The sequence below is a fragment of the Barbatula barbatula genome (assembly GCF_947034865.1).
Source record: "Barbatula barbatula genome assembly, chromosome: 14".
NCBI classification, from domain to species: domain Eukaryota; kingdom Metazoa; phylum Chordata; class Actinopteri; order Cypriniformes; family Nemacheilidae; genus Barbatula; species Barbatula barbatula.
The window spans coordinates 23,232,529-23,260,393 of record NC_136777.1 but is presented as its reverse complement, the minus strand read 5'-3'; the positions used below and the strand labels follow the sequence as shown (position 1 = coordinate 23,260,393).

The 27,865-nt window shown below is 46.2% G+C and overlaps 1 protein-coding gene across 4 annotated transcripts; it reads left to right on the top strand.

Moving 5' to 3' along the window:
- On the top strand, positions 1-26,191 carry cfap36 (cilia and flagella associated protein 36). Of its 4 annotated transcripts, XM_079473848.1 has the most exons (11): positions 45-287; positions 2,328-2,392; positions 14,184-14,282; positions 15,682-15,796; positions 16,094-16,181; positions 17,612-17,726; positions 17,818-17,884; positions 18,771-18,880; positions 20,078-20,215; positions 25,259-25,352; positions 25,659-25,747. In XM_079473848.1, exons 1-10 carry the CDS (start codon positions 185-187, stop codon positions 25,310-25,312), a joined length of 954 nt encoding a protein of 317 aa, XP_079329974.1. In that variant the 5' UTR covers positions 45-184; the 3' UTR covers positions 25,313-25,352; positions 25,659-25,747. The 4 variants fall into 4 exon arrangements, with proteins under 4 accessions (XP_079329973.1, XP_079329975.1, XP_079329974.1 ...); XM_079473847.1 differs by lacking the exon at positions 25,259-25,352 and having other exon boundaries at positions 1-287; positions 25,659-26,191; XM_079473849.1 differs by lacking the exons at positions 14,184-14,282; positions 25,259-25,352 and having other exon boundaries at positions 1-287; positions 25,659-26,191.
- The last annotated feature ends 1,674 nt before the right edge of the window (positions 26,192-27,865 follow it).

Genomic DNA, 27,865 nt, shown 5'->3' with positions numbered 1-27,865 from the left:
GTTGCTATGGTTGCAGATTTTGTTGAACACTTCCGGGTTTGAACACTTCCGGGTTGCCCTGTTTGTTTATCACCGTTCTGTCTCCAGGCTCGGAAAGCGAAATAGATCCCCACATCACGCAATCGATACACTTTGAGCTTGAGCACAGTTATGTGATGTTTGTGTAATACTGTGAGGGGACATCATGGCGGATGATCGCGAGTGGGTGCTTGAAAGCATCGCAGGGTATCTGAGCAGCCCGGACTGGAACATTCCCATCACGGACTTCATGGAGAACCAATGCTCAGGTAATAGAAGAGTCTTTAAAGATAAGCGAGAATCAAAGAAACATCCGAGCAGACATTACAGTCGGCATCATAACAGCATGGCGCCTGTGTAACGACACGTTTCTTACTATAGATCTGTCCACCGCTCAGGTAAAAAACAATACTTTTAACAAATACATATTATAACAAAAACGACAGTAAAACGTACATGACTTCTCAATGCTGTTGATTTCGCTCTTTTGATCTGCAAAACTAAAGTAGTTTCATGTTTTTGAGCCTCCAGTTTGCATGTATAATGTTCATTTGCAAGTGATATTTTTGCCATGATGCGGCGCTGGCAACTTAAGAAATGTACACATTATGACTTTTATGTGACGTAATGATGTAAACTTGATCGTTCTTAAATGTCACAGAAGAATATTTACTTTACACACTATTTTGAAGATGATGTCATGAGGCCAAAAGATGACAATAAAGCCGTCTGAGATGATCTTCAAGTAGAATCTGTTGACTTCAGCGAGCCTTATTGTATCCCTGACAGCACATCTGGCACATCTGCAAGACATTATTCTGGACATTCATTTCTTTTCATCTTTTATGCCACAGTAACCGATTTAGTCAAGTCAGCTATATAGATCAAGACTTGGCAGGTCTGCTCCGCAACCATTTATTCCTGTAACAATAACAATAAGAGGGCAGGTCAGACCAGACTGTGTTCAAATGTCTCTGTAGCTTTGATGGTTAAGCGCATCGTTCAACAACATTTCTCCACATAAAACACATTGTGTCTCAGTACCCGCCATCATAAATCCAAACTGTGAGACAGAGGAACCAAGTGCAGACAGCGGGTAAGGGGTTAACAAAAGAATTGAGTAAAAATACAAAACAAGAACCCAAGAGGGGTAAATTACAGGAAAAGGGTACAGGAACACCACTTGCTACACTAAACTTAACAGCACTAAATGCAAACAAACAGATGTCTATCAGCAACTGTGACAAAACCTCTGTGTGCTCTCCAACACCAGGCCAGCAGGTCATAGCTGTTCATTTCACAACAAGATCCACTGCAGAACCCGCAGAGTAACCGGGTTTAGGCATGAAGGCTACGAAACGAATGCCAATCCTTTCTGTGTTAATGTCAAATATTTGAAATGAAACGATGTACAACTGAAAGGCTACAGAAAGCAATGCTGACCGCAACTATCATTTATATTTGTCACAGTGACTTGCACTAGCGCCCTCATGGCTCTTTACCACCGTGTGACCAGGCCTACTGTTGTCACGGCCACCGTCACAGCCTTAATTCTCACCACACACTTCAACACTTTTGTTTCCACAGGACTGTCAACGACATCTGATTTTCTTTTCAGAAAAAGAGCCATTTTACAGTTACTTCATGTACTGTAACCTCATTTATATTCCATCTGACGTTTGGTCTTGTGACATTAAAATACAAATTGACTTTTAGTGTTTATTTAACATGTAAATTCATAAGAATTATTAAATCATTATAAAATACAGATTAATTTGGCGGTAGTCTACCACTGCCTATACGGTCCACCAGATGGCGCTCCAAGGCCCACCGGTTCAGAATACCTGGTCTAGAAGATGTCTGTCAAATGTATATGTTTAGAATGGATGTAAAACATATCTTTCTGAGATGTTTATCAGATGGTTTTACACAACAGATGTTTTCCAGATCTTTAGCAGACATATTCCAGGCCAACCTGTCGCAGCTGGGTATGCCAATGCGGTGACAGTTCGAAAATACTTTCTGTGTTCTTTTTTCTTAAGTCTGCATGTCTGTTACTCAAGATGTATTGAAGTCAAAATTGTATCGTTTTAGATAAGTGTGTGTTTTCGCTTCTTTATTTATAAGGCCCAAACTCTGAGACAAGAAGGGATACAGACCTCTTCTCACACTGATTGATTGCATTACCTGAACATTCGTTTCTGTTTCTTTTCTTCCTCTTAGTTGATTTTTTAATCTGGAGCCTTGTTCATAAATACAGGAATAGAATGTTAGAGCAAGATGTATATTAACCTGTCATTTTGTTTCAGTGTTTGATGATGAAGATGAGAATAAACTGACTTACACAGAGATCCATCAGCAATATAAACAACTGGTAAGAGATCTAGTGTCCACTTCCATATTAGCCAGTGAACAAATTTTATAAGAAAATGCTTTCGCCTTTGACAGAAATTTTGGGCAACATACAGTCGATTGTCAACCAGAATGCCTACTACCGCCACGTTGAGTGCCGAAGATAAGAAGTGGCGCAGTTAAAAAAACATTTACATGTGAAACTAGTTTGCGAAATATCTGCCATGAGGCGCAAAGGGATAGTTTGAGGTAAATTCCTTATTACATGACAAACATCAAATTAAAAATCAAGTTATTCACGTTTATAATATAATGTCCCGTTGTCGAGAATAAGCATGGTTATTATTATAGTGTCTTTGTTTAAGGCTGTTGTTGACGAGCTATACACGGAAGTAGACCCTTGTTAAGACCACGGAGCCGTGTTGAGCAGTTCTTTGATCGATGGATGCACTTTTTTGACCTTCAAAAAATTCTACCGCTTGGAAGTAACGATACATGGTATTATAACTCCAACTGGTGTAAAACATGCATACATTTAGTTTTGCCTCTGAAATATCCCTTTATCATGACATCTGAAACTAAGGTCTAACTCCAGAATCACACCAAGATTATTTTTTTTCTTTCTATTTTGTTGTTGTTTGACCCCTAGAGTCAATGTATGCCTTCACCTTGGGGACTTCATCTTTGTTTCCAAATGCAATGACTTCAGTTTTCTCTTTGTTTCACTGAAGACTGTTTATTTCATCAATGCATTGGCAGATGGAGTCAATGGGGCTGTAGTCATTTGGCGATAAGGCTAGGTAAATCTGGGTGTCATCTGCATAGCTGCGATATGCAATTTGTTTTTTTTTCGTCATTTGACTCAGTGGGAGCATATACTGTACAGGCTGAACAAGAGTGGCACAAGAATTGAGCCAAGTGGGACTCCGCATGTCACTGATGTCCACTTAGACTTAGGCTCTCCTATACTCGCATAATAACCTCTCCCATCTAGTATGACCTGAACCATTTGAGGACTGTCCCATAAATATTGACCCAGTTTTATGGTCTCTCTAGAAGTATGTTATTAACGACAGTTTTGACATCTAGCAGAACCAGCACTGATATTTCAGAATTTTAGTGAATATCACTAAAATATCACATTATGAGCGCTGTCGCTGTGATGCGTAGGTAAACCAGATTGAAACTTGTCCAGGTATCCATTTGAGTTGAAGTAGTTGTTCAGCTGATAAAAACTACTTTTTTTTATAATTTCAAAAGGAATATTTGTTTATCGGTCAATATGGTGTTATAAGGATTGCTACTTATCAACTTCTGTTCCCTTTCTGTCGGTCTCTCGACGTTGTGTCGAAGCCGACAGATGGGGTTCGCCCTTGAGAACCAATCGTCTCTGACTATTTTGAAAAGGCCAATGAAATTGGCGAATGAAATTTGCATGCCGGGCTCCGCCCCCGGATATCCGGGTATAAAAGGGGAGCCGGCGTGCTCATTCATTCACCTTTTGTTCTTCGGAGCCTTCGCATCTGATGACATTCTTCGAATTGCCGATTTCTACGACGCGGTGCAGCGGAGATTCCCCTGGGCGTCCTGGCAGTTCCTGAGGTATTTTTCTAAAAGAGCAATTTCCTCAGCGTGGCATTGCCCGCTGATCTCTTGGGTGCAGTACACTCATCGAGGACGGGGACGGACACGGTGGTTGCCGCAAGTGTTCGGGGGTCCGACCACTGTGGCAGCCTCGTGGATTCGTCCTACCCGCAAGGCGCGCGGATGGCTATTCAGACGTTGCGTCACTGCGCGCGGATGGCTAGTCAGACGTTGCGTCACTGCGGGCGGACGGCTATTCGGACGTTGCGTCACGTTGGCTATGTTCTGTCAAGAGCAAGCCACCACCTCGTTTGCTTCCCGTTCTGTGACCGCAGCGGCTACGGCCCTACCGTCAGCGGCGGCGAGCAGCGAGGGTGATGTGGGGATTATCATGAGCGTTAATCCGTCAGCCGGTCGGCTCGCGGACCGCTCGCGACCCGTCTCGCTTGTTTAGCAGTTCCCCAAGGATGGTCCTAAGCCATCTTATTCCTCAGCCATGTGCTCGGACACGAGCCGTGGAGATGAGGTGTCTCTTGCAACATCGGAGCGCGACCTGCTGGCATCAGACTCTGGCGATTCCCTGAAGCTCCCTCCTTCGGGAGGTCGAGCACAGGTGAGAGCAGACGTCAAGATGTCAGCCATGCTCGCTCGGACCGCCGTGAGCGTCGGGTTGCGGTGCAGCCCTGGTGCTCGCGGCGGGGTACTTCGCACGTTGGGCCCGGCTCAAGTGGCAAGTTTTACCGAGCTGCATAAGGAGTTCAGTAGGACCTGGAGCGCCCCCTTCGGCGCGCTTCCGTCTAGCTGACTCTATCGCCCTCTCTTCCCTCGGGGCGGGGAGGCAGCTAGGGACTATGTCAATGCACCCTGGGTGGAGCATGCAGTCGCGGGTATCCGCAGACGGCGGCCACCTGGGGAGCTTGACCTAGACTCACCGTCCAGGGCTTGTAAGGTCTCGACATCTCTGGTGTTGAGGCTGGCAGTGCCGTGGACCAAGCTGCCTCCACTCTTACGCCATGGCCATCCTGCAGGCCAGGGCGCTAAAGAGAGCCCCACGGGGTAAGACCGACCCAAGTAGTGCCGCCGCCGACTGGCCCTCCGGGGACCGCGGTGGCAGCGCAGGCTGGGTCGGACGATGTCCACATCAGTGGCCCGGAAAGATACCTCGGACCCAATCTTGCGCAGGGGGGGCGATGTCGAGAAAGGCCACTTTCCCGACTCCCCTCTCGCAAGGTCGGCTGATTGGTGGCGCTGTCAAGGACTGCTCCAGCAGCCTTTTGACAGTGTAGAAACAGACCGGCCTGCTGTGACCCGGCCGCCTTTCGGCCATCGAGGTCTCGCACGTGGTCTGCCCCCAGCAGCCCTGGCCTTCTCCAGCGTCGACTCCGGTTCTGGTGCCCCCGCAGGTGGCCCCCCGGAGGAAGACGTCGAGAGAAGGACCACCTAGAGAGATTGAACCATCGGGCCCGACCCAGCCTTGGTTGCTGGATGGTCGGAATGGGGCGGTCCCTGCAGTGTCCCAAACACCTTCTGGGCCCCTTCGGGGGCCTAGTGCCCGCCTTCTCACAAGGAGAGGTCTCTCTCTGGGTCCCACTTGCAGCCGCTCTCACCCTCTGAAAGATGGTGTTCGGCAACTCGACGTTGCGTCGAGCTGCGCCATCGCCTGGCAGGTGATTTAGCGGAGCCGTTCCCCCCAGGGGGAACAGCACTGCTAGTCATTGAACCAACCCCCGCGGGTTGATGAAGCAGATCGCAGCCCCCCCTGTGAGGTCCCTGGATGCTTGGTTAGCATTTCAAACCATCATGGTGGCTGGGAGTGTGGTCCGTCTCGGCATTCGATCCAGCTCGCCAGACCTCCGCCGGACTTCGGGCATCCTCTTACCTCAGCAGAGGCAGGGATGTTCCCGTGCTCCAGGCCGGGGCTGCCACCCCTCTGGCGAAGGCGAACCGTCCCCTCGGCCGAGATGTCCAGTGGCTTCGACAGCCGCACTTCATCATCCCCAAAACCAGGGGTCGCTGCATACCTTGAGCAGCACCTTGCAAGGGTGCCGTTCGGGAGGCGCAGAAGCGCGTCCTGGTGTCTGTCAGACGCCAGGAGTGGTTCATGACAACTGACCGCATACTCTCATGTACAGTTTCCCTCGGCACTGTCGAGGGGCTGGCATGTCAGTAACGGGTCAGCCGGGAAAAAGAGAGCAGCTCTCCCTGGCGCGGAGCTCCCCTTTTTCCTGGTAGAGAACTCAACACTGTCTCCATGACAGTCAGTGCTGAGCTGCTTGAACTTTCAGGCAGCAGCCAGCGGTCCCCTGAAATCAGTTTCAGAGGCTCCTGGGCATGGTGTCCTCGGGGGTGGCCTGTCCCCCTCGGGTTGACGCACATGGGACCGCGACAGCACTGACTACAGTGATGAGTTCCCTGGAGCGTGGCGCACTGGCAGTAGGCGTATCGTCATTACGCCTGCTGCCGTCGCATCCTAACCCCGAGCAGGTCTTGAGGCCGGTCGTGGTAACGACAGACGCCTCCCTACGGGGTGCGGGTGCGGTGTGCAACGGCGCCCAGTGTCGGGTCGCTGGACGGGCCCCCGCCTGCGTTGGCAGATCACTGCCTTCAAGTTGCTAGCTGTCCTGCTTGCACTGATGAGGCTCCGGCCTCTCGTGCAGAGCCAGCATACTGGCCCGGACAGCACGACCGGCGTAGCGTACAAAACCTCAGGGTGGCATTCGCTCGCTGCAGTCATCGCAACTCGCCCAAAAACGCCTCCTCCCATGGAGACAGCAGGTGGCAAAGCCCCTGCAGGTCACATGCCCACCGGGTGTCCTGAACCAGACAGCCAAGCGCTCTCTCGTCAGTTGACACCCCGTGGGAAGTGATGACTCCACCCCTGCGGGCTGGCTTGGGTGTGGTTTGGGCGGGCACAGGTGGACCTGTTGCCTGCCTGAACACCACCCAGTACCGCTGGGCATTCCTTGGACGAGGACCCCCTCGACACGGAGGCCCTAGCGCACAGCCTCCCGTGGAGACAGCAGGTGGCAAAGCCCCTGCAGGTCACACGCCCACCGGGTGTCCTGAACCAGACAGCCAAGCGCTCTCTCGTCAGTTGACACCTCGTGGGAAGTGACGGCTCCACCCCTGCGGGCCGGCTTGGGTGTAGTTTGGGCGGGCACAGGTGGACCTGTTGCCTCCCTGAACACCACCTAGTACCGCTGGGCACTCCCTGGACGAGGTCCCCCCTCGACACGGAGGCCCTAGGGCGCAGCTGGCCGTGGGACAAGCGGAAGTACGCTTCCCCCCAGTGAGCTTCATTGCGCTGGGAAGGGAGTATCAAGTGCTGCTAGTTGCGCCTACGGGCCCAACTACACTTGGTCCTCGGAGCTAATACTCCTGACGACAACTCCCCCTGGCCAAATCCCCTGGCGAAGAGCCTACTCGCAGGGGATGGACACGTTGTGGCATTCGAGCCGGACCTCTGGGTCTGGCTCCTGGATGGGACGAGGAGTTCCTGGATGATCTACCCCCCACAGTGGTGGAGACTGTCACTCAGGCAAGGGTCATGCCCACAAGGCTGGATGCCTTTAAGTGGCGCCCCTTCTCGTCCTGGTGCTCTTCTCGAGGAGAAGACCCGCGGAATTGCTCGCTCAGGAACGTGCTGTCCTATTGCAGGAGAGGCTGGGGAGTAATCTCCCCTTCCACATTGGAGCGTGGGTACCCGCTGTCGCGGTTATCACGTACCAGTTGCTGGTGAGCCTCTGGGGCGGCATGACCTGAGTATTAGGTTCCTCTAGGGCGCGAGGGGCTAAGGCCTCGTCCGCGCCCCGTACCCTCTGGGGACCTTAAGGTGGACCTTTGGGTCCCCTTTTTTTTCGGGCCCTGCGGAGAGCCCCCTTCCTCGTTCTGCGAGGGGGGTTGGCTCTCCTGCTGGGGCTCGAGTCCATCCAGAGGGTGAGGCACCTGCAAGCATTCCGTGTCCACCGATTGCAAAAATTCAGGCCCGGTGACTCTCACGTGATCCTGAGACCCCGGCCGACTTACGTGCCCAAAGTTCCGCCGCCCCCCTTTGGGAACTAGGTGGTGAACTTGCAGGCGCTCCCACACCGGGAGAAAGACCCAACCTGTACGTGGGGTGTCCAGTAAGCGCATTGCGCCTCTACTCGAACCACACAGAGGGCTTCAAGGCCCTGAGCAGCTCTTGTCTGTTATGGAGGTCAGCAACGGGAGTGCTGTCTCCGAGGAGAGTTGTCGCGCTGGATCGCACACGCCGTCACTACGGCGTGCCGATCCTAGCCCGTGCCCATTTGAGTGACGGTACACTCCGCTCGGGATGTGGCCTCCTTGTGGGCATCGGCTTAGTGTGCCTCTCTGGCAGACATCTGTAGAGTTGCGGGTTGGGCTACGCTGAGGCTTGCAACCTCCGTGGGGAGTCGGCAGCTCGAGTCTTGCCAACAGGTGAGACCAGCAGTCGTAGGGCGTACGCCTGCGCATAGCGCCATTCCCCTTCTTAGGTGGATCAGTGCGCTATGGGCTGCCTCCCTTCTTTCCCCAAGGGTAAAGAATAGGCAGTCCGTCCATCCATCAATAAGCACTCAGGGCGGCGGGCTCAGCGGAGCAGCCCTGTCCCCTATGGCCGGGTATCAAGCTGAGTATTACATATAGCTCTAACCGGACCTAGTGCCCCACACGTAGGGTGGTTCCGTCTGAGATGTCGTCATGAGATGGTTCCCCGCGTGGCAACCCATGACCTCCCCAGGTGGACATCCACCTTGCGGCATTCCGCACATACCTCCTATGAGTTCTCCCCTATTTGGTGAGACCATGTTGGTGTTTCCACTGTATTCCCCCCTAGGGTGGGAAGTGGTCTCCGTAGCGCACGTCCACATTGAGGGAACAGCGCTTACCCAGTGGTCCTACGGCTGGATGACTCTCGCCAATGGGGCCGTCTGAGTTGGCAGAGGGCAGGGGCTACCCATCTTTTCTAAAAGCTCTGGGTCCCCCTGTCTACCTACTGGAAGGTTACAAATTTCGCGATAGCGCTCACGTGTGGCTCGCCCAGGCCGGTCAACGTCGCTTCGCTGGAGATTGTGACGCGGCTAGTGCCGTGGCGTTTTCAATAGGAACCCCATCTGTCGGCTTCGACACAACGTCGAGAGACCGACAGAAAGGGAACGTCTCGGTTACGTATGTAACCTCTGTTCCCTGATGGAGGGAACAAGACGTTGTGTCCTTCATGCCACGACAATAGCCGTCCGCTGCAGCAGTCACGAGATGCTCTCAGGCTCCTCAGCACAAAAGGTGAATGAATGAGCACGCCGGCTCCCCTTTTATACCCGGATATCCGGGGGCGGAGCCCGGCATGCAAATTTCATTCGCCAATTTCATTGGCCTTTTCAAAATAGTCAGAGACGATTGGTTCTCAAGGGCGAACCCCATCTGTCGGCTTCGACACAACGTCTTGTTCCCTCCATCAGGGAACAGAGGTTACATACGTAACCGAGACGTTTTCAGGCAGCTTGGAAATGTCCCAGAAAGAAGTGAAGCATTTGGTAATGTAGGAAGTGTGTCAAGGTAGCAGGTGGACGATTTGGGGTGCTGTACTATCTCTTTTAAAATGTTGCTATCAATTGCTTCAAAAGCAGACATAGCAACTTGAGTGCAAGTTTTTTTCAAGCAGAGGTGGGTAGTAACACGCTACATTTATTTTGTTACATTTACTTGAGTAACATTTAGGAAAATATCAACTTTTAAAGTCAAATTAAAGTGGGTACTTTTTCTCTTACTCAAGTGTATTTCTAATAGAAAATCTGTACTTTTACTGGGTGAAATCTGTATGTTACACTGCTTGACGTTCCTTTATTTTAAAATGTGCATTATAAAATGCATCGATTTATTTCAAGTTTGTCGTCTCTTTTTAAATGCATTCCCGAGTGATTGATTCTTTTGAGTCGATTCTTTTGAAAGCATTAATTGAAAAAGGGGCAAACCCGTCTGAATAGGTTAACGAATCAGTTGAAATGATTTGTTTAATTCGCAGCACAATCTGAAGCGGCAGGTTAATCACTTCTCGTAGCGGGAAACTTAAGAACATGCGATAGCGGGCCAGAATATAGTCAAAGGATAATTAAAGAAATTAATTGATGAAAAATGCAACTAGAATAGCCTACCTAATTACATAATAGTTATATCTTTATGCATTCATCCTACGTATTAGTCTTATTTGCAACGAAGTTGTCGCTGTTTGCAAAGAATATAATATTAGACGACATCACAAGATGAAGTATGGCACCTTAAAAAAAAACTGAATTTGCTTTGTTGTTGTTCACGTGTTGGTGCTGAGGCCCCGCAATATAAGCAAACGTTTCAATGCTTCACGATTAGTTTTTTCATACCCCCTATTTCATGACTGCTATTTTAGAAGTGTGTCTAGCGATCGACAGACTCCTTTGAATATCTTTCAGAACTTTACAAATTAAAAGCTCAAAATAAAACATTGATGTAAAAATGTTCACATACTTTTATTTTGAAGGCAAATTCACTGAAGACGCGAGTGTGACGGATCTATTTCAGAACCAGCTGCGGGCAAAATAACCCAAATAATGTTGCTGGCGGCGTCAGATTTTATTGCTAGCGGGCCGGATTTGGCCGGCGGGCCGCCTGTCGCCGACCCCTGTTCTAGATCATCTTAGAAACGCTCTGAGTTTAGTTAAGTGCAAAACTCTGAAGGTTCACTTTAGTTTGCCGTAGTTTATTATTTTAGATGATGTTTTATTAACAAAGATCGGGAGGAGCACGTCCAGATTACTAACCCGGCTGGCTACCTATAACCAATCTTACCAATCATCTTTTAGACCGGGAGAAAACCCCTACAAATAGACAAGATGCCTTACCTCCTTTCTCTCAGAATTTTCGCAGCATCTCTCCTCCATGCCAAATACGCATAATATCCCTCTCCATTAATGGTAGTTGTGTAGACTACAATGGGACTAGATGAAATTGACAGAAATACTTGTTTCTTCTGTGTTTGTCTATTCTTTAGTCTCTGTGTTTTTATTGCAAAGATATCGGCTTATGATATTAATAATTATTTAAATCAATGTTTTTAAATGCATTCATATTTATTTTATGAATTGTATATCACTTTGTTTATTGCATGCTTTTTTACTTTTACTTGAGTAATTATTAAAACACTGACTTTTACTTAAAGATTTTGGCTACTCTACCCACCTCTGTGTTCATGAAACTGTTTATAAGGTTTGAGAAGAAGGTCTGTCTAGCTCTGCCTAGTTGAAAGCACAAAGGAGGTCTTAATAGATGCTATAGTGAATGTTAAGTTTCGTCTTGTGCCACATCCGTTCAGTCTTTCTGCATTGTCTTTTCATACTCTGTACTACTGTTGATTTTCTCAGAGGTGCTTTTTGTCTGCCAGTCTTCTTACTGACTTTCACAGGAGCAATACCATCAAAAACATTCTTAACTTTTGAGTTAAAGGAATCAAGGAGAAGATCAACACAGTCTGCAGTGAGGCGTTGATAATAAAGCCTTCATAAATAGCACACTAGTATTCTCATTGATGCATCTCTTCCTGACAGAGACAGATCTCGATTCAGTGGAAGATCAATCCATTTGATGCCATTACTTTTTGTCCCTACATCAATCTTAGTTTGACGCATAATAGGTTGCAGATTAGATGGGTGAGCCGTACGTATTGTAAAGGCCTTATACAGTATATCACATGATAAAACAGAAATAGAGAAAACTACAGGCACACTGAGACCCGACACATATCACTGAGAGCTCTTATCAGTTGTTTTGGTTCACCAGCAGATGGAGGATGGTTTGGGCGCTTGCATTGACTATGTCGCTGGAGAGCTCGGCGAGCTGGGCCCACAGGCTTTGGTGTTTGTGGGGCCCGCCGATTTATGGTTGATGTCTTGGGGTGTCATGGCTCTGGGTCTGTTCCCGTTTTCTGCCGCTAGGGCTTTGTTTTGTTTCATGTTGAACACGTGGGGAATTGTTTTGACAGTTGCCACGTGTTCAGTGTCCGCGTCACTAGCCCCGCCCTCGTGTCTCCCGCATTGGGTTTCCCTCACTTACCTCTGATCACCCTTACACCTGTAGAGAGTTTTCGTCAGCGATTTTCACCAGCGCATCCCGCTCGCGGGTCACGCTGTGCAGCTGTGGCTCATTATGAGCTTGATAGGTTTCCTCATTTATTTCCCTCGTGTGCTCTTGTTTTTTGTCAGTCCGTTGTGTGTATGTGTACTACAGTAACCTGACTCCCTGTCTAGTCTAGTCTTGTCCTGTGCAGCTAGCGATTAGCATTTAGCAATTAGCATCTTGCATCTTGCTCTTGTTTTTCTTTTTAGTTACTTAGTCTAGTTTTCTCAGTTCTCTAGTTTAGAGTTTATTTTCCCCGATTATTCCCTTGATCTCCTCTGCCCTCTAGTTTCCCGCCGGCGCTCCAGTTTCCCTATAGATACTCTCACTGTGGCTTCACCAGTCCCCGGGAGCTTGTCCAGACACGCCGTCTGGGACCCCTACGGATCCACTCCGCCAACTGCCGGATCCTGTCTCGCGTTCGGTGCTCTGCAGCTGCCGTCTAGATCCCGGGCTCTCCGGGTGTGACATCCTCCATAGCTGCAGGCGCTGTCGCTCGGGGTCATCAGGGGTCTCTCCCTGCGAGGATCTGCAATCCATCTTGTGGTCCCGTGGACTGTACTCAATAAAATTGTATTTACACCGCACTTGGGCCTCCGTCTGTTTTTGGATCATGACATGGGGCTTGGTCCAAGCGTACATCAGTTTTCTGTGAGATGCTTGGAAGTGGAGATGCTGGAGAGAGGGATGATGTGTCTGGTGAGAGCGGCTGTGGCTCTGGTATTTCTGGTGGCTAAAGTGTGTTTTCCTGGCTGTTTTACAGAAGGTCAGCCGTAGTTGCGGAGTCTTGGAGCTGTTCTAGTCACAGCCAGTCTGTAATGAGCTCTGTGGGTAAGGATCAGTCAGGATGGTGTCTGTGAGCAGTGCTTGTTGTTTCTGTGTGGTGTTATCATGTGAAGGATGCTGAAGGGAGAAGTTGATATTGTCCTTTAGCAGTCTTGCACAAAGTTTGTTTGGGTGGAGGCCATCTGGATTGAACATTTGTCAATGGCCCCAGAAAAAGATTCCAGTTGACTCCTTTTATACTGCAGGTTCTTTGTAGCCATGTATTAAGCCCAAACAATCATGAAAACTTCTAGGAGTGGTCCACTGATGAACAACTGAACTTTACATTTTTGAAGTGTTTCAATGAGTTCACTGAAATCTTAAAGGAGTTCTGACTGCGCTTTCCAAATATCCTTCCTTCGATTTGCATCGATTTACAGTCTTGTGCTTTATCGTCTGTTTGAATGTGGGCGGCTGTGTTTTCCTGTAGCCGGAATGTATGAATGTAGTGGGAGGCAAAAGTCCCCCACAGTATTATTCCAGTCCTGAAGAGTCTTTTATTTTATTGTTTGTGTCAAAAATGTGTTGTTTGAATGTACCACTTAAATTATTTAAACTTTGACATTGTAGATATGCTCTCAGACAAGGAGTAATGTGATTTTTAGAGTTTTGTCACTTTCATGCCACTGGCTGCAGAACATTTTATTCTTCTCATCAAAAGAAATAACTACTTAATCTTATGGCGTTATTTAGGCAAAGCATCTATTATTCACAGTCAGCACACACAGGGGTGAGATGTGTCACTATATTTAGCGACTTTGTTTTAGTGCACCGCATCAAACGTAGTGACTTTTTGGATAAATCTTAGCTTTCATTCAGTGGTTTAAATGTTGCCAATACTACCCCACGAGAGCATGGTGAAGCGGGACATTGAATCATGGATGAATGAGTACAAAAAACTGCGTGTCCAAGAACCTGTAACTGTTACTGACTGTTTGCAAATATAGACATGTACACATTTGTAAATATACACCTTGTTGCCCAGACATAGACTATCGAAGTTCAGTTTATTTTTTGTGTATAATGTTATGAGTATGGTGATTCTGTCAAACGGTGTTGCGGTTATAAATCAGAACTGTCAACTGAAACAAAAAAGAAATGAGAACAGCTAAGTTGGCCAAGAAGCTGTGTTACAATACAGAATGTTCAGAGAGTAGAAGCGAGACACGATTCAGAAGTGGCATGCAAACACTAGTATGTTTAGTAGCGTGTGGGAAACATGAACACTGTTCAGTAACCCTGTGTGTTGTGATATTGAGGTGGAGAGGTTACTGGAGAACTACATGCAGGAGGTGGGGATTACCGAGGAGCAGTTTCTAGAAGCTTCATCCGCTCTTACAGCTAATAAAACCTTACAGGTAACATCATGTTTTATTCCCCAAACAGCCATTTCAAGCCATCTGAGAATAGTTACATGGAATCGTTATCTATTTCATTCAGTTCTTTGGAGCACATTTATTCCTCAATCCTGTGCTCATGATGTGCTAACAAGTGAACACAGTCAAAGTAACTCATCTGTTTGTTTCTTGATCTAACCTCATGTGTTCTGCCTGCTTTACTATGGATTGAGATCTTTAGTTGTAAATGAAATAGATTTAGTGGTTCAAGCACTGCTAGAATGATTCCATCTCACAGTTAAAGCAAATCCATATGTGTGTGTGTCAAATCACAGATTGTGTCTAAGAATGATATTGCGTTCATCAAGAGATGCTTCACCTCAGCAAGAGCATCAGCTGATGTAAATCCTATGTGAATTAATGCTGCTAAAGATAGCGTGCGAGTTAAAAGCGCATTAGCGAACTGGGTTAGTGAGACGATAGGCATACAGTACCTCTGGTGCTCACAGATGTACAATCTGCAGGTCTGAAACCAGAGAGAAATCTCAGCCGTGTGTTAAAGCCAGTCCTTCATCCTGTGATCCTGAGCTTATCCAACATTACGTTTCAATGCACGGCTGTCAGGATGCTGTGATATATTCTGTAGCTGTGAGGATAAGTGGGATAATGTATAGATCTTTCCTCATGTTGGTTATTCTCTCTTTTTACATGGAGACTGACAGAAGGAGCCGTTCCACAACTGTAAGACCGTTGCTTTTCTTCAGAACACAAATGAAGATGTCATGCGTCATGAGTGCTGGTTTCTGCATCTGCTCCACGCATGCTCTCGTGGATGCGTATTCTAAGCTGATACCCTGATAGCACACAAACATCTGGCAGATGTCTATTTGATGTCTTCATTTTACATCTGCAAGACATAGTTTGCTCATCTTCAATACATCTTTGAGACGTCTGCTGTCAGATGTCATATAGACATAGATGTTTATTATTTAGAATGGATGTAAAACTGCTCTTTCTAAGATATTAAGCAAATGTTTTTACACATTAGATGTTTTTCAGATCTTTAGCAGACGTATCTGTGCTGGCTGGGCATGGATCAATAAAATCCTTATTTTTCTTTTATTGCACACTTCATGGTATTCTCGTCACTTCATAAATTGAAGGTTAACCCACTGGAGTCACATGGAATATACTAAGGGTGTTTTTGCGATTAGCGTAGATTGCATTGCTGTCTATGAGGGGATAAGAAGGCCCCTAGGCCTCTTCAGAACTATCTTCATTTGTGTTCCGAAGTTAAACAAAGATCTTATGGCTGTGAAACGACTTGAGGGTAAGTCATTCATGACAGAATTTTCATTCTAATGTGACCCATCCCTTTAATTCTTTATTGGTTCTTAGACCATGAGCTATTGTTTTACAGGCTGTGTTCCAGCCGGTTCTTGCTACAGATGATTTTCAGATGTTTCGCTCTCTGATGGTTCAGAAGAACATGGAATTACAGCTGCAGGCTTTACACGTCATTGAAGAAAGAAATGGTACCCCTTTCTTAACATCTATAGTTCATAGTCTGTATCTGTGTGTGCGTGCATGCAGTGCTAAGTGCTAAGACATGTATGATTCAGTCAGTGTATTTAGACAGCAAACATGCATAATTAAAACATTTAAAAAAGACTTTGCATTGTTCTTTCAGAATTTGTTTGAGGAAGATTAAAATGCAGTTACCTTGAAAACAAAAAACATTTTAACACTGTAAAATCTAAGTGGTTTTATTTGTCTACTAAAAGGTTTGTAAAGAATCACTCATGGCTTACAGTGGTAATTGTGTGTTGAAGGTGGTCTGCCCGAGTGTCTGACAGATGGTGTGGATGTCATGAGTGAACTGGAAAAGCAGGAAATGAACATTCTTCAGGAGGTTCTTAGGTAATTTTAACCTTTTTATGATATCGGTCTACTGGTTTTTGAGACATAGACACAGGGCAACGTGACACGGACTGTAGCTCAACCACTGCAATCTCTACAAGTAACTACGAGAAGAAATGTTGCGCAAACTCACCTTTTTGAGATCAAAATAGGTCACCTATGAGACCACTACAGCGTTTTGGCACTAGTGTGTAATGCATTTCTCCCAAATGCGATGGCAGAAGAAGAAAACAGCATGAATTATGAACTTGCAAAGTTTGGGAAAATTTCACAAAACTTACAACCAGGAATGCTGTTGTGTGCAATACATGCAAGACGGAAGCCGGCTGCCGGTCTTACCTGTTGGCACCATGCTAGACGCGAGCAGACACCGGCTCTACACAAAGGTTGTAGAATATCGCAAAAGGGTTGGCCGTAGCCTAATCTGCAGCTGAGCCAGTGCCACTGGGCACGGAAGATCTTGGGACCGGTACGCCAGAGTGATGGCGTCCACGATCCAGTACTCCAATCTCTGTTTTGAGACAGCTCTCTCCTTCTGCTGTCCTCCAAATCAGACAAAGAGCTGCTCAGAGCTTCTGAAGCTCTGCGTGGAGTCCAAGTAAAGGCGCGTTGCGCATACTGCAAGTTCACCGTCTGGTCCCTGAAGGGAGTGGTGGGAACTTTGGGCACATATCCAGGCCGGGGTCTCAGAAACACATGGGAGTTGCCCGAACCGAGGCACTCGTTGGACACAGAGAGTGCATGCAGATACCCTACCCTCTTGATGGAGGCGAGCGCCACTAGGAGATCCGTCTTCATTGTGAGATGAGGTAGAGTGGCCTCTCATGGGGGCTCAAATTGGGCCCTTGCCAGGAATAAACTGGAAAGACATGTTGTTAGTATACAAGGAAAGTTGAAGCAAAGTGCCTTGCCGTTTTCTTTGCTCAGTGGAGTCATGCTGGTAGAGTCGCCGGTCTTTACACTTGTCGGTCTTCACACAAGGAGGGCTGACGCTACCGCTGACACAATTAGAGCGAACAGAATAGAGCTGAACTCGCATTCTCGATCAGCAAAACAAAGCCTGAATGACTTGAATGGGCCACGGACCAAACAGCGATCAACTAGCTCCGTGCTTTTAAGTGAAAAACTATAATGTCTCGCTGTAACAGGCGGCTAACGGCAACTTAATGTAACTTCAGTATCACAGTACCCAAACGGAAGAAAAACGGCAACACCTTAACACTCAGTCAACGAGTAATTAAATAAACAAGCTCAAATAATCTTCACTAACAACAGGCAACAGTTAAAACAAGGTCAACAGGGTTAATAGCAGACTTGGGCACTACTGCAGAGTTCTGCTGACTAATTGCTACTCCTGTAATCCCACTTATTATTTCATTGGTGATTTCAGTACGTTAGATGTAATGTGCTGGACGTGTGTTCTTCTGCAGGAGGTCAAAGCAGGAGTATGAGCTGGAGACAGCAGACAGGATAGAGGAGAAAGAGAAGACGGCCTCCACGTCCAGCAGTTTATCTGAAGCGCTGCTGGGAACAGCGTCTGATTCTGTGAGTGGTGTAAGAGAGCACTGAGCATGTGTGAGGTAACACTGATGATGCACTGACAGTGTGCTGATGAAACTCTGACTCGACTCTACAGATGAACGCCATTTCACAAGAGAACGAGCTGAAGGATTGTGGAGTCCTGAAGATTTCACCTCAATCATGTAAGAATCACAATCATCTATTGTTATTGTTCTTACACTGATTGATGTTGAGTGCTGAGTGATGACACTTACTATTACAATCACCACATTAACAAAAAACAACTCACGTTGTCGTAGTTGACAAACTGATTCTTGGCTTCCTGCTTCCTGTATACAATGCTGCTTAAAGTTTGTCAACCCCTTAAGCAGGTCAGAATTCTTGCTTGTTTTTCCGTTGTTTTCTTCTTTTATCGTCACAAGTGGTTCATATTAAATGTCAGAACCGAGCCTCGGGGTCCCTGGCTTAAAGTAGCAGTCAATAATATCTAGCGGCAAGGTAGTGAATTGCAACCAACCGTTCACTCCACCCTCCCCCTCCCGTTCGAAACACTACGACGGCTGACAGAACCTGGCGAATTACATGCAAGAAACAGCTCATTCTAAGGAAATAAAAACATAAGGCTTCACTGTATAAGCTTTTTATACACCTCTGAAGACTCATGTATATTATATTGCATTTCTATCAATAGATCATCCCTAAAATTACACACTGGACCTTTAAAAGGCAGATGTGAGAAACCAGTCAGTAGTTAGACGTGTGGTTGAAATAATGGCTGCAAAAGCTACAGAATAAAAGGATTTAAATACTTTTGCACAAGTAAAAGTTTCCGCTTTTGTTTGTATCCATCAATTGGAAAGTCTGCTTTACAAATTTGGTTGTACATTTGATAAGGTTATTTAAGACAATCATGTATGTAGGTTTATCAAAATTTCAAGCTTGTCTTTTTTCAAACAGAAATTTCCAAGCTTTCTGTCTCTGACGTTTGTTTATCAATGCTGTGGTAATAAAGACAAGTTCTGCACTTAACTCTTGATCAATTATTGTGTGTGTGTGTGTGTTGTACAGGTGAGAGAAAGACACTACCTGCTGTAAGGCCGCCTGTGAAGGGTTCTGTATCTGCCAACCATATGACTGCAGAGATCATGAGCGACGGTGACAGCTCCAGACGTCTCACTGTGAGAATCACACCCAGTACCCTCATTCACTGTGTGTCTCTTCATAACCACACTACCTGTCAAAGGTTTAGGGTCACCTAATAATACACTATCATATGAAGAGTTTGGTTCCAAAATGAGATGAAATCTAAAATCATGTTTTTATTGTGTTAGTTAGTTTTATTGTTTTTTTATTTTATGGCTCAAATAAAAAACAAATTGATTTATATTAATTGGACCGCACAATAAAAAAACATTATTTTCTCATTTTGGAACCAAACTCTTCATATGTTCCTCAGAAATGTCACTTTATGAGTTGTGTTGTAATTCAATATAAATCGAGTTATGTGGCATTTTTCACTATTTTGTTTTGTTCCATACAAAGTTAATGGTTATTTACATGATGCCCTACTTCTAATACTGAGAATGGGGAGAATACAAAGCTCATCGACAAAAGTCCCCATAAAAAAAGCCAATCATTAAATTGGAAATCATTCATGGAACGGTGCTGTTTTCATGTCAGCAGATACTTGTAATGTTTTAATGTTACTAAATCCAGATGAATGATCACATTTCCGGGAGCACGTGAAGGCAGCATAATGAGCCAATAACCTGAAACAGAAGTGTTTGATTCGAGAGAGATGGAAATGTGCCGTGCTCAGGGTACTACGGGACCTGGACACAGAAATTAAAGCTGCTCAATTTGGTCATTTGAATCGTAGTCAGCGTTTGCATAGAATGTGTGAAAATAACTCTTTGAAGAAATCCTACATTAAATGACCTTCACCCTTGAAAACCAAATAGAATCAAAGTAAAAAAAACTCCCTGAATTCATAACATTTCTAAAAGCAAAATGAATCATTTATAAAAAATGGAAAACATATGCGTTGATGATGGCTTACATTTACATTTACATTTATTCATTTGGCAGACGCTTTTATCCAAAGTGACTTACAAGTAGTTTTATACAGTGTCACATTACTGCAGAGCAATCAGGGGTAAGGTGACTTGCTCAAGGGCACTTCAGTCATGACCTGCTTGCATTGAGATTCGAACCGGCAACCTTCTGATCACATGTGGTTTAGTATAAATTTAAATAAAATGATCAGTTCTCTGCTCTCAAACGCTGGGGTGTGTCCACTCCCACCCTTTGTATTAAAAGATTGTTAAATAACCACCTGTTGTACACTTGAGCCTTTAGCTTATGATTGTGTGCAGGACGAGGAGGGTTTACAGCGGCGCACTGAGTATCTGAAGCAACAGAGAGATAAATTGCATGCTCTGAAGAGAGATCAGACACTAAAGACCCCCACAAAAAGTGCTCCTGTGGCCCCGGACCCCAGACACAGCACACAGGTACTTGCCTTCATTCACTCTGTGTCCGCAGATTCATTTACATTTAGCCATTCAGAAGACGCTTTTATCCAAAGCGACTTACAAAGAGTTCAGGGAGAAATAAGCGATATGTCATAAATAAGCAATAATACAATAGGTGCTAATACAAAGATACTAGTTTCAACAAAAGCTTGACCACTACCTGTTGAGAGAAGAGGGTTAGTGTACGTTTTTTATTTTTTTTTCATTTGTCTGTCAAGTTTTCACAGAAGAGATGAGTTTGAAGTCGTTTTTTGAAGGTTGTGAGAGATGTGGTTGACCGGACCAAGTTAAGAAGAAGAAGAGTTGAGGAGAATGAGCTGGAAAGGGATTTAATGCCCTTATGAGAAGACATTACAAGACACCGCTCGTTTGCTGAACGCAGGGTTCTTGATGGGGCGTTGGAGTGTAGGAGGGTGTGAAGATTCTTGATGGGGTGTAGGAGTGTAGTAGGGAGTGAAGGTTCTTGATGGGGTGTAGGAGTGTAGTAGGGAGTGAAGGTTATTGATGGGGTGTAGGAGTGTAGTAGGGAGTGAAGGTTCTTGATGGGGTGTAGGAGTGTAGTAGGGTGTGAAGGTTCTTGATGGGGTGTAGGAGTGTAGTAGGGTGTGAAGGTTCTTGATGGGGTGTAGTAGGGAGTGAAGGTTCTTGATGGGGTGTAGGAGTGTAGTAGGGTAAGAAGGTTCTTGATGGGGTGTAGGAGTGAAGGAGGGTGTGAAGGCTCTTGATGGGGTGTTGGAGTGAAGGAGGGTGTGAAGGTCCTTGATGGGGTGTAGGAGTCTAGGAGGGTGTGAAGGTTCCTGATGGGGTGTAGGAGTGTAGGAGGGTGTGAAGGTTCTTGATGGGGTGTAGGAGTGTAGTAGGGTAAGAAGGTTCTTGATGGGGTGTAGGAGTGTAGGAGGGTGTGAAGGTTATTGATGGGGTGTAGGAGTGTAGTAGGGTAAGAAGGTTCTTGATGGGGTGGAGGAGTGTAGTAGGGTAAGAAGGTTCTTGATGGGGTGTAGGAGTGAAGGAGGGTGTGAAGGCTCTTGATGTGGTGTTGGAGTGAAGGAGGGTGTGAAGGTCCTTGATGGGGTGTAGGAGTGTAGTAGGGTGTGAAGGTTCTTGATGGGGTGTAGGAGTGTAGGAGGGTGTGAAGGTTCTTGATGGGGTGTAGGAGTGTAGTAGGGAGTGAGAAGTTTCATGATGGGGTGTAGGAGGGTGTGAAGGTTCTTGATGGGGTGTAGGAGTGTAGTAGGGAGTGAAGGTTCTTGATGGGGTGTAGGAGTGTAGTAGGGAGTGAAGGTTCTTGATGGGGTGTAGGAGGGTGTGAAGGTTCTTGATGGGCTGTAGGAGTGTAGTAGGGAGTGAGAAGTTTCATGATGGGGTGTAGGAGGGTGTGAAGGTTCTTGATGGGGTGTAGGAGTGTAGTAGGGAGTGAAGGTTCTTGATGGGGTGTAGGAGTGTAGTAGGGAGTGAAGGTTCTTGATGGGGTGTAGGAGTGTAGGAGGGTGTGAAGGTTCTTGATGGGGTGTAGGAGTGTAGTAGGGAGTGAGAAGTTTCATGATGGGGTGTAGGAGTGTAGGAGGGTGTAAAGGTTCTTGATGGAGTGTAGGAGTGTAGTAGGGTAAGAAGGTCCTTGATGGGGTGTAGGAGTGAAGGAGGGTGTGAAGGCTCTTGATGGGGTGTTGGAGTGAAGGAGGGTGTGAAGGTCCTTGATGGGGTGTAGTAGGGTGTGAAGGTTCTTGATGGGATGAAGGAGGGTGTGAAGGTTCTTGATGGGGTGTAGGAGTGTGTGAAGGTTCTTGATGGGGTGTAGGAGTGTAGTAGGGTGTGAAGGTTCTTGATGGGGTGTAGGAGTGTAGTAGGGAGTGAGATGGTTCTTGATGGGGTGTAGGAGTGTAGTAGGGTGTGAAGGTTCTTGATGGGGTGTAGGAGTGTAGTAGGGTGTGAAGGTTCTTGATGGGGTGTAGGAGTGTAGTAGGGAGTGAGATGGTTCTTGATGGGGTGTAGGAGTGTAGTAGGGTGTGAAGGTTCTTGATGGGGTGTAGGAGTGTAGTAGGGTGTGAAGGTTCTTGATGGGGTGTAGGAGTGTAGGAGGGTGTGAAGGTTCTTGATGGGGTGTAGGATTGTAGTAGGGAGTGAGAAGTTTCATGATGGGGTGTAGGAGTGTAGGAGGGTGTGAAGGTTCTTGATGGGGTGTGGAAGGGTGTGAAGGTTCTTGATGGGGTGTAGGAGTGTAGGAGGGTGTGAAGGTTCTTGATGGGGTGTAGGATTGTAGTAGGGAGTGAGAAGTTTCATGATGGGGTGTAGGAGTGTAGGAGGGTGTGAAGGTTCTTGATGGGGTGTAGGAAGGTGTGAAGGTTCTTGATGGGGAGTAGGAGTGTAGTAGGGTGTGAAGTTTCTTGATGGGGTGTAGGAGGGTGTGAAGGTTCTTGATGGGGTGTAGGAGTGTAGTAGGGAGTGACATGGTTCTTGATGGGGTGTAGGAGTGTAGTAGGGTGTGAAGGTTCTTGATGGGGTGTAGGAGTGTAGTAGGGAGTGAGAAGGTTCTTGATGGGGTGTAGGAGTGTGTGAAGGTTCTTGATGGGGTGTAGGAGTGTAGTAGGGTGTGAAGGTTCTTGATGGGGTGTAGGAGTGTAGTAGGGTGTGAAGGTTCTTGATGGGGTGTAGGAGTGTAGTAGGGTGTGAAGGTTCTTGATGGGATGAAGGAGGGTGTGAAGGTTCTTGATGGGGTGTAGGAGTGTAGTAGGGTCTGAAGGTTCTTGATGGGGTGTAGGAGTGTAGTAGGGTGTGAAGGTTCTTGATGGGGTGTAGGAGTGTAGTAGGGTGTGAAGGTTCTTGATGGGGTGTAGGAGTGTAGTAGGGTGTGAAGGTTCTTGATGGGGTGTAGGAGTGTAGTAGGGTGTGAAGGTTCTTGATGGGGTGTAGGAGTGTAGTAGGGTGTGAAGGTTCTTGATGGGGTGTAGGAGTGTAGGAGGGTGTGAAGGTTCTTGATGGGGTGTAGGATTGTAGTAGGGAGTGAGAAGTTTCATGATGGGGTGTAGGAGTGTAGGAGGGTGTGAAGGTTCTTGATGGGGTGTGGAAGGGTGTGAAGGTTCTTGATGGGGTGTAGGAGTGTAGGAGGGTGTGAAGGTTCTTGATGGGGTGTAGGATTGTAGTAGGGAGTGAGAAGTTTCATGATGGGGTGTAGGAGTGTAGGAGGGTGTGAAGGTTCTTGATGGGGTGTAGGAAGGTGTGAAGGTTCTTGATGGGGAGTAGGAGTGTAGTAGGGTGTGAAGTTTCTTGATGGGGTGTAGGAGGGTGTGAAGGTTCTTGATGGGGTGTAGGAGTGTAGTAGGGAGTGAGATGGTTCTTGATGGGGTGTAGGAGTGTAGTAGGGTGTGAAGGTTCTTGATGGGGTGTAGGAGTGTAGTAGGGTGTGAAGGTTCTTGATGGGGTGTAGGAGTGTAGTAGGGAGTGAGATGGTTCTTGATGGGGTGTAGGAGTGTAGTAGGGTGTGAAGGTTCTTGATGGGGTGTAGGAGTGTAGTAGGGTGTGAAGGTTCTTGATGGGGTGTAGGAGTGTAGTAGGGAATGAGATGGTTCTTGATGGGGTGTAGGAGTGTAGTAGGGAGTGAGAAGGTTCTTGATGGGGTGTAAGAGTGTAGGAGGGTGTAAAGGTTCTTGATGGGATGTAGGAGGGTGTGAAGGTTCTTGATGGGGTGTAGGAGTGTAGTAGGGTGTGAAGTTTCTTGATGGGGTGTAGGAGGGTGTGAAGGTTCTTGATGGGGTGTAGGAGTGTAGTAGGGAGTGAGAAGGTTCTTGATGGGGTGTAGGAGTGTAGTAGGGTGTGAAGGTTCTTGATGGGGTGTAGGAGTGTAGGAGTGTAGTAGGGTGTGAAGGTTCTTGATGGGGTGTGGGAGGGTGTGAAGGTTCTTGATGGGGTGTAGGAGTGTAGTAGTGTGTGAAGGTTCTTGATGGGGTGTAGGAGTGTAGTAGGGTGTGAAGGTTCTTGATGGGGTGTAGGAGTGTAGTAGGGTGTGAAGGTTCTTAATGGGGTGTAGGAGTGTAGTAGGGTGTGAAGGTTCTTGATGGGGTGTAGGAGTGTAGTAGGGTGTGAAGGTTCTTGATGGGGTGTAGGAGTGTAGTAGGGTGTGAAGGTTCTTCATGGGGTGTAGGAGTGTAGTAGGGTGTGAAGGTTCTTGATGGGGTGTAGGAGTGTAGTAGGGAGTGAGAAGTTTCATGATGGAGTGTAGGAGGGTGTGAAGGTTCTTGATGGGGTGTAGGAGTGTAGTAGGGAGTGAGAAGGTTCTTGATGGGGTGTAGGAATGTAGGAGGGTGTAAAGGTTCTTGATGGGATGTAGGAGGGTGTGAAGGTTCTTGATGGGGTGTTGGAGTGTAGTAGGGTGTGAAGTTTCTTGATGGGGTGTAGGAGGGTGTGAAGGTTCTTGGTGGAGTGTAGGAGTGTAGTAGGGAGTGAGAAGGTTCTTGATGGGGTGTAGGAGTGTAGGAGGGTGTGAAGGTTCTTGATGGGGTGTAGGAGTGTAGGAGGGTGTGAAGGTTCTTGATGGGGTGTAGGAGTTTAGGAGGGTGTAAAGGTTCTTGATGGGGTGTAGGAGGTTGTGAAGGTTCTTGATGGGGTGTAGGAGTGTAGTAGGGTGTGAAGGTTCTTGATGGGGTGTAGGAGTGTAGTAGGGTCTGAAGGATGTTGATGGGGTGTAGGAGTGTAGTAGGGTGTGAAGGTTCTTGATGGGGTGTAGGAGTGTAGTAGGGTGTGAAGGTTCTTGATGGGGTGTAGGAGTGTAGTAGGGTGTGAAGGTTCTTGATGGAGTGTAGTAGGGTGTGAAGGTTCTTGATGGGGTGTAGGAGTATAGTAGGGTGTGAAAGTATGCCGGCGCAGATCCAGTGATAGTCCTGTAGGCAAACATCAGTGACTTGAATCTGATCCGGGCTTCAACCGGTAGCCAGTGGAGAGAGATGAAAAGGGGTGTCCCATGATTTCTTTTGGGCTGTTGGAAGATGAGGCGTGCTGCTGTGTTTTGAACCAGCTGAAGTGGTTTGATAGCCTTTGCAGGAAGACCAGCAAGGAGAACATTGCAGTAGTCCAACCTTGAGATGATCAGAGCCTGGACAAGGAGTTGTGCCGCATGCTCAGTGAGGTAGGGTCTAACCTTTCGGATGAATAAGGCATATCGGCATGATCGCGTTGTCTTTGCAATGTGATCATTGAAGAACAGATTGTGGTATTGACTCCGAGGTTCCTGGCTGTTTTGGAAGGAGTGATTGTGGTATTGCCGATTGTATTTCAAGTGTCATATGCTACTTGTTCCGATTCAGCTGTTTTTTTGTTTATTGTATTGAGTTATGGTTTATTGAAAACTTTGAAACATGAACATTTTGGTTAGATTGAAACATGCTGTATAATGCTGATGTACACAAAACTAATTGTTTTCTTTGTCTCGAAGGAAATCTCTATTGAAGAGAAGAAGAAGCTGCAGAAAAGAAAACACCTGGCAGAGAAACTCAAAGAGGAAGTCATCAAGAAATGATCATGCTGTGTTTTTTGTATATGATTTCATTTGTATTTGTATTTTTTTATTAGACAGTGGTGACATTATCTTCTATGAACACCTGAAAATAATTTACAGTCATAGAGGGGTGTCAAACTCAGTTCCTCGTATTAAGCTCCAACCAACTACAACTGCCGTTAAGTTAGTTTTGTGGTAATCCTGAAGACTTTGCTGAGCTTGTTTGGTGTGTTTATTTTGGAGTTTGAGCTAAACTCTGCAATAACATCTTTGAGTTCGGCTTGCACCAGAGCTGTTGAATATTATGTTCACCAAAGCATGATCTGTTGTGTTTGTGCATCTTCACTGATGTTGTTTGGCAGGGCAAAAGTTTTCCACTTTTCTTATTCAATATATTCATATTTTGTCATTTCAAGAATCGTTGACAGATGTTTTGTGGAAAATTTCAATAAATTATAATTTTTTTGTCATGGGGTGTTGGTTCTTTATCCCAGATATATTCAGAACTGTGTTACAATTTTGGATATTGTGTAAGAAAACACTAGAACTTCAAAGGGCCTGTCTTTTTTTCTAAATGTACAATCTAATTTGAGAAATGTGAGTTTGTGTTCATACAGATTTGGAACGATATGAGGGCACCGGTGAATTATACCTTTTAACATTTAAGGAATATATGCAAATGCTGTTGTTATTTTTTGTTATTGTTTCTCGGAGGTCAGGATACAGGATATTGTGCCGCACCCTCCACATGAGTTACCTACACCAGGAAATTCTTGCGAAGAACCACTCAGAGAATGTATGGGATATGTTTCTTGGATGTCAGACATAAATGACAAAAATCTATCATGTTTTGTTTTTTAAAATCATTTCTTACTAACATTATTTGTTTTTTTCTGGAAATTCAAAGCACTTTGAATCTTTAACCCTCATATGGTCCTCGTTTCCTGTTGACACTAATATGACCCCAACAATTTATGAAGTAATTGTTAAAAATATATTCATTTTTAATCATACAAATAATACACAAATAATAAAGGGTTATTAGGAACACCTGTTCAATTTCTAATTAATGCAATTATCTAATCAACCAATCACATGGCAGTTGCTTTAATGCATTTAGGGGTGTGGTCCTGGTCAAGACAATCTCCTGAACTCCAAACTGAATGTCAGAATGGGAAACAAAGGTGATTTAAGCAATTTTGAGCGTGGCATGGTTGTTGGTGCCAGACGGGCCGTCTGAGTATTTCACAATCTGCTCAGTTACTGGGATTTTCACGCACAACCATTTCTAGGGTTTACAAAGAATGGTGTGAAAAGGGAAAAACATCCAGTATGCGGCAGTCCTGTGGGTGAAAATGCCTTGTTGATGCTAGAGGTCAGAGGAGAATGGGCCGACTGATTCAAGCTGATAGAAGAGCAACTTTGAATGAAATATCCACTCGTCACAACCAAGGTATGCAGCAAAGCATTTGTGAAGCCACAACACGCACAACCTTGAGGCGGATGAGCAGAAGACCCCACCGGGTACCACTCATCTCTACTACAAATAGGACAAAGAGGCTACAATTTCCACAAGCTCACCAAAATTGGACAGTTGAAGACTGGAAAAACGTTGCCTGGTCTGATAAGTCTCGATTTCTGTTGAGACATTCAGATGGTAGAGTCAGAATTTGGTGTAAACAGAATGAGAACATGGATCCATCATGCCTTGGTGGTGTAATGGTGTGGGGGGTGTTTTCTTGGCACACTTTAGGCCCCTTAGTGCCAATTGGGCATTGTTTAAATGCCACGGCCTACCTGAGCATTGTTTCTGACCATGTCCATCCCTTTATGACCACCATGTACCCATCCTCTGATGGCAACTTCCAGCAGGATAATGCTGTCATGATTCTTCTGCATCATGTCATGTTTCTCTTGGTTTAGTGGCAGGATCATGACAGAACCTCATGTTTAATGTGGAGAGAGGCAATTATTGTTCTTATGGCCTTCCATACACTCTCCCCGCTCTCGTCTCTGTTCCCATCCTCTCGTTACCTCGTTATTGATTCATGCCCTACACCTGTTTCCCTCTTGATTTGCTCCCTTATTTAATGCCCTTGTGTCTTCTGTCTTGTGCTGGTTCATTGTGGTTTGTGTGGTGAGTT